General features: G+C 40.1%; 1 protein-coding gene across 1 annotated transcript in view; it reads right to left on the bottom strand.

Moving 5' to 3' along the window:
* The window catches only part of LOC114056677 (serine/threonine-protein phosphatase 4 regulatory subunit 1-like), a 12,748-nt gene extending 5,964 nt beyond the window's left edge, over positions 1-6,784 (bottom strand). The window contains exons 1-3 of the mRNA XM_027882065.1: positions 6,461-6,784; positions 2,281-2,376; positions 808-993 (exon numbers count right to left, since the gene is read on the bottom strand). Of these exons, the coding sequence (XP_027737866.1) occupies positions 808-993; positions 2,281-2,376; positions 6,461-6,784 (606 nt within the window). The remainder of the gene's footprint in view (positions 1-807; positions 994-2,280; positions 2,377-6,460) is intronic.
* Between the last annotated feature and the right edge of the window lie 211 nt (positions 6,785-6,995).

Here is a 6,995-nt window from a genome sequence, read left to right as displayed (position 1 = left end):
GGGTAATTTGTTTTCACTTATGTTTTAAATTTATTAGCCGTTTGTTTTTAATGGCTGCAAGAGTTTGGAAAACATGAGCAATAGCCATGTATAAATTGCTCACTATGTATCACTGAGAACTGCTGCTCTGACATAGCAAGCAGCAAGTTCAAGAGAGGTGAAGTAGTCTGAGAATATTTAAAAAAAAAATGCAAAGAGCATCTCCAAAAAAGGAAACAAGGGAGGACTGGAAAACAACTGTAAACCAACAGCAAAATGAATAAAGCCACCTCCTTACCACCTGACAACAAGGAAAATGGTGCTATTTCCAGCATTTGTTTTTAAAGCAGCAATGCTGCGTGGTGACAAGTGATGTTATTCCTCTATGACTAACTGGATGCAGCACCAAAGGCCTGGCGTGAGGCTGACTCACTGAGCTCCAGACATGCCTGCAGGGGCAATGTCTGCTTGAAGAGCAGCACAGCCCAAATTCTCATACCTCGGAGACTCCCAGACACCACTGTAAGATCTCAAGCAAGCAGAGGAAATTGGAGACCACTCCTCACTTTCCTACTGGAGATACACCTCCCACTCTAGCCACCCTATTTCCTTACTATCTGAGCACTGCACACCCCCAGCTTCTTCTGAGACAACCATTATACCTTCATTCCTTATATAAATAACTGACATCAGGAAGAGAAAGCTCCACGTAAAAAGCAGGGCAACCCAACACCCGGTAAACAAGAGAAACCACCACAGAGGTTCAGATTGTTCGTTGTCACATCACAGAAGTTCAGGTCACTTGCTGTGAGAGCTGCTTGAGCTTACCTGCATGTCAGACGCCAGTGTCTCATAGGTGTCTTTCAGACAGTGCCAGTTCTGCCTGCCCAGTGTCAGAGCCACCCCTGGCAGGCTGTAGGCACAGTGCTTGGCAATCTCGGTATCGACTGTTTGTGCGCGAGACGGATCAGTCATTGATAAGTACTGATCCAGCAAGGCTTGAGGTACCACATCCTGCAGGCAACAAAAGGGTAGAGCCTTTATACTATTTTCAATTAATCCTCATAAGGGTTACTAAAATTCCAGGGCGCGCTGTCAGAAAAAAAACCAAACATTTTTTTCTACCACAACTATAGAATATTACTTTATTACAGTGTCCTAGTAGAGCACAAAGGTTTTGTATTTCCTAATTTCCACCAAAAGGTTCCAAAGAGACTATGACATGACTGGGGGCTATTTGAAAATATATAGATCCACAGAACACATGAACAAGTGGATCACAGTTGTCTTAGGGAGACCAGGAAATTAAAAGATTACATTCTATGCCTCTGCAAACATTCAGGCTCATGGGTTGTGCAAACTGGCCATTTTAACCCACCCATAAAAATAGGCAGAACAGCAAATGATGAGACTTGCTCAAAAAAAACTTTCTCTAATTCTCTCAAAATCTTGGGAAGGTAGAGAGAATAAAACTAAATCAAAATGCCTTGGGGAGGCAGGGAAGGGCAGGGAGCGGAGTATAGTGTGTTCAGTATTGCTTCCAAACTCCCTGAATAGCCAACAGGAAGGAAAATGCTTCTCCAGAGACAAAGAGATCTCTGGTGAAGACCATTCCTTCGGTTCACTGAGAAACTAAAGCATCTAAACCAAAATTTTGTGAAAACCTCTTCACATTGACTTCACCACTATCTTTGCACTGACTCCACCCAAGGGGTGTACAAGAACGTTTCCCTGACACCGCTGCCCAACAGCTCTGCTGACAAGAAACAAGAGGGACACTCAAGGAATCACACTGTCGCAGGGTAGCACACCTACTGTTAAACTACGTAACAACAAACATTTGATTCCTTTTGGGAAAAATACCAGAGAGACAGTTTGAGCTCGATGAAACACTTTCACAACTGTTCTACAAAAAGCTATCATGGGGAGGGGGTGGTTTCACTCAAATCATGTAATTAAAAAATCCTGTTTCCTCAATAACCTAATTTCCATTCCAGCATCGTTTCCACAGCAAATTAAACCAAATGAAACCAGAGCCTGAAAATCTACGACAACTGTTACCTCATGTCAAAAAACTATTGTCATCTCCTATGCATAAATGTAACAGAAACGACCGCTGAACTCAGACATTATTTCTGGAAAAAAGGAATATTTTAAAACTACTTAAGAGGTTTGCCCATCTAATAGAAACCATATCACGTCAGGAATGACTGAAAGAAAAGGATAAAGGAGATCCTCATACATAAAAAAAATTCCACTTATCTGATACACATAAGAGAACCAGAAGTCACTTTAATTTACCTGTACTTTGGATTTTCTTTCTTCTTCAGGGCTGAAACTACTGTTGGTGCTTAAATCTGAATCATTATGAATATAGTGAAGTGTAGAATCCATACTCTGTGAAAAAAAGAAAATTAAAGGTCACACAAAATACACTCTAGGACTAAACATAAAAGAAATATCAACACCAAGAAGTGCTGCCCTAACTTCAGTCTTTTTCTTAGATTAAAGGAAAATATGTTTTAATATCAAATACAATTTTGCTACAGCCCAAAATCAAAAAATAAATCTTTCTGCTTTCAATTTCAAACTGAGGCTCTTCTTATTCTGCTCCATTTTGGTTCTTGTGGAATGAAAAAAAATCACAGGAGAGGAGTAACTTCGAGACCGCATTAAGGAAAATGTAACCCAACATATGAGTCACATTGCCTGTCCCCTGAATGGAAAATGAGAAAACACCTGTAGCCAGTTTTGTTGGATTTGTTGCTTTGGATCTGTGCTACAAAAAGGTCAAAACAAAGCCACCCTCACAGTGAAGAGTAGAAACTGATGAGACTTATGCTGTTGCTCATTTCTATTCTACAATCTTCTCTATGGATAAGCATCTTATAATGTGGAGTCCTCGTTGGCCATAGCTGCTGACAACAGTCATCACCTCTCTTATCAGTTCTATTAAAATAATTGTTAGCAATCATTCAAGCAACCTGGCTACATATCTGGACCTTGAAGATAAGGGCTGAGCCCCTGTTTCAGAATTCTGCCGAGCAGCAGAGGTTTGATACGCTGTGATGGACTGTGCTGCTGAGGGGATGCAGCACTGTCACTTTCCATACAAGTGGAGCTCCCCACATACAAGGGACTTTGGATAATAAAACATGAATCTCAAGAAGCAGGCAATGATGTTCAGGCAATGATGTTAGAAAAGTAGATCAGGCTACTGTGTGGTGGCACAGGACAAAGGCATTTTTGCTAGAATTGAGTCAAGGTATCTTATCTATTCACAGACGCTGCGGGGTGAGCTCCCAGGGTCAACACAAGCAATGAGAACATGCCTACTCTACCAGCTGTTCAGATTATTTTGACAACGAGGATTTTCCAGCAAACTATAGACTTCTTCAAAAAAGCCTCCAGGATACCATCTGTCTTCCTTGGTTTGACTTCATATAGTTGCTTTTTCCTCTTCCATGAGCTGCTTTTACCTAAGAGCTGGGCTGTAATTTTAGTTGCTGAGGTATAATTACAGGTGATCAAGACCAGGCAGAGCTGTGAGACAACTACATATTGCTGGCACAGCAGCCCATGTCACCTGCCAGGCTTATCAAGCAGCAGCAAGAAAGTGTCAAAGAGCCAATGAATCTGCAAGCAACTTTGCAACTAAATGTGTCCAGCAGCATACAACTCCCAACTATAAAACCTCCAGAGGCTCTGAAAAGCACCTCTGCAGGATTTTTACTTTGACAGTCAATTCCTTCACTCTTTTTTTTAGCCTTTTGTTTGGCTGGGTTTTTTTCCCCAGAAAAAGAGATTGTTTTCAGTATTGCCAGAAATTCACCAGTTTTGACTCCTTCCAAATGAAGAAATTACAAGGTAGCCAGCACACCCTATCCACAGTGCTTTTCAAGAGTTGTCCAGGAGCACAAGAACAGAGGCTAGTCATCCATTCCGCTACAACAAAAATGAAAAGACTCTATCACGCACATTCCCTGCTACCCCAGTTCCAAAAGGTTAAGTTTAAAAAATATAAAATAAAAATCTTACTTTATGGATTGAACTGAGTTGAACAACTAGATATACTGAAGTATGTCTATATATATACACACACTGAATATACTGAAGATGGGAACATTTTTACCCAGCCATTTTTAAAGTCAAATATGCACTTCTTCTGTACAGAACCACAGCATAAGTCAGCATTTAAGTTATGCAGCATCTCTATTCCTGAAGACAAAGTTCCATCTGTACTTCTTCCAGGCACACACCGAACTGAGCACTTCAGAGAGCCAGGACATAGAAATTCAGCAGGGTTTAGCCTGGAAGTTTCTTGTGTACCAAACTGGTGAACCACCACCTCTGAGATGCAAAATCTTTGCCATGGCCTTACAAATCTTTAAGGTGAGGTTTCCTTTAGCTTCTATTTTTAAAGAGAGGTACTTGTGCCAGACAGGAGTGGACTGGTTTTATTTCACTTTCTTTTCTTTTCTACCTCTAACATTAAAAAAAAAAAAAAAAAGACTCCCACATCCATCCACTGGGTGGATATGACCTGGGGAATTAATCTTAAGGCTTACATTTATTTACCAAACCTTATAGAGAATGTACAACCTGAAGAACATAAAAACAATGGCTCCTGAGGAAAAATCAAACAGCTACCTTCAACAAGCAAGTTTCATGTCCCATAATCTTACTGGTTCCCCCTATTACACCATTTATTTCATCTGAATAGAGAATCTCTCAGTAATATGTAGAAATAACTCCTTCAGGAGCCAATACAGCTGCTGAAAGACAAGCAAAGTGTATTTTGCCTGGTGGTATCTGTGCACAACTGAGCAGGCTGCATTCAAATAAAATACTTTAGCTTGATTTTTTTTGTCAAGTGTCCAGTACCCAGTTAAAACATTGCCGTACTGTTACAAACAAAAAAAAAAAAAAAACAAGCCAAGCCACAACAACAACAAAACAAAACCACAAACCTCCACCAACAAAAAAAAACACTAAACCAAAAAAAATCCGAACAACCACCTGTGAAAATCAGAGCTCTCTTTACTGCTAGGGGTAACAGTCTACTTGCTCAACAGATCACAGCTTGATTCCCAGAATTCTAGGTCACCTCTGTAATATCCGTTCACTTGTAAAATGAGGACTTGATTCAGTGCCAGTAACAGGCAAGGAACTGACAGATTAAGAGCATCCTTTCAAAGCATAAAACTGAAACATGCAAAACCAACATATACCAGAAATGTGACAGGTTCTTAAAACTTTCTGTCAGCGCCATACCCTGTAAAGACATAAAACGTAGGACAAGTCCCTCTGAACAAACACCACCCTCACCACCCCCAAAATTCTTAAGGACAGAGGATATATTTACACTGTCATTTTGCAGATTAGCTTTAGAAGGAAGTGATTACAACAGACCCTATGATAAAAAAAGCATATCGAGCTTGACATAAAGGAATCAGGGCAGGTTGGGTGTTTTGAAATAAACCAACCATATTTGTAGAGTTAAATTATAATTGTGTATAATCAGCAGTATCCAAGTAAATGTCACACTCCTAAACTCCTCATATGTTTAGATGGTAGTCCAACAGCTTAGGTGAAAAGTTAATTAAATGCCACAAAGAAACACTGCTCTAATTACAGAAGGATGAAAATGTTTGCACTGAACTGATGTTAACTCTTTGCCGTTTCAAAGACATTTATCAAAATTTCACCCGAAAATACCATTTCATCAATACGACTGAACAAATCCCTTGCTGTGGTTTTATGGAGCACGTTTTGGAATCGTTGCTTTCTGCATAGTCATAGCTTTTAATACCACCAGAGCTTGTGTTGCTATATGCAGTGAACATAGTGGGTTTGGCTGGCACACAGTAAAGAACAGAAAAAGAGCATCAAAATGCCACAACTACAATGGGGCAGGGGGCAGCGGTGGGGGGTTGAAGAAGTAAGTACAAAATGCTTAAGATGTTACTGATTGCTAGAATCACTTTCTCTTTCAGCAGTCCACAGAACATTTAGATTGCAAGTCCTGGACTTCTCTTAAGCAGAACAGTAAACTGCTATAAATCATTTCAACAAGGAGCAAAGGCAACAAAGTACCTCATTCTCCAGGTTCACAGGGGGGCACCGGAGAAGAGGATTCTCTTATTATAAGTAGGGCTCTGTTTTAAGGAAGGCAATTTCACAGCAATAAACTGCAGTAGCATTAAAACATCTTCAAATGTGACAGCCATAACAGAGATTTTAACAAAAACAACTTCAAGAATTTTCATGGACAAGCACATGGCAAAAACAAAGGCACCCAACACAACTCATTTTATTTTAGTAGCTAACACTTTAATACCAGCCAAAAAAACCCAAATGCCATGCTAGCCAAAGTAGGAAGCATTTGGTTGCAATCACCATATGGATGCAAAATACAGCTCTATTACTGGAGCCCTAGAAATCCTAATGGGAAAATAAGAGTACAAAACTTGCTTCTTACCTCAACAGTATCACCAATTAAAGGCACAATATCACCCAGTATAGGTTTAAAACTTTGTTGGTCATTGATAGTTAGTTCAGTCTGTGAATCTGTCCCCTTGCTGACGCTGGCCATTGTCTCTTCCTGAGGATCCAAACTGGATGCTCTGAGCGCAGCAGACAACACCTCCACTTGTGCTGCAGCACATGAAAGAGAAACACATGAGAGACTAAACCGCAATAAAACTTTTAGCAAGACAACTTTTAGCAAATCAACTTTTAGACAGTGACTAATTAACTGAAAGATGGTGGAGGAACTACAGGGGAGGTACAAACCTAAGATCATTTAACTGTTGGCAAATCCCAGAGTGGGGACAATGAGAGTGTCACTCCACTCTTTTCCCAGGATGCTCCACCAAACCACAGTATTTGTCCTTAAAGTAAAAAAAGCCAAAACCAAACAAAAAAAACCCCAACAGGAATAAGAGATTGCTGTTATGGCAGGATCAGTTCTTTAAGAATCTCAGTACATCTGAACAGGGAAAATAATTTTTGGG

This window comes from Empidonax traillii, unplaced genomic scaffold (genome assembly GCF_003031625.1).
Source record: "Empidonax traillii isolate 1590-97213 ecotype Southwest subspecies unplaced genomic scaffold, ASM303162v1 scaffold100:size1405979, whole genome shotgun sequence".
In the NCBI taxonomy this organism is placed as follows: domain Eukaryota; kingdom Metazoa; phylum Chordata; class Aves; order Passeriformes; family Tyrannidae; genus Empidonax; species Empidonax traillii.
Note: the sequence above shows the minus strand (reverse complement) of the source record. Positions and strands in the feature narration are given on the sequence as shown.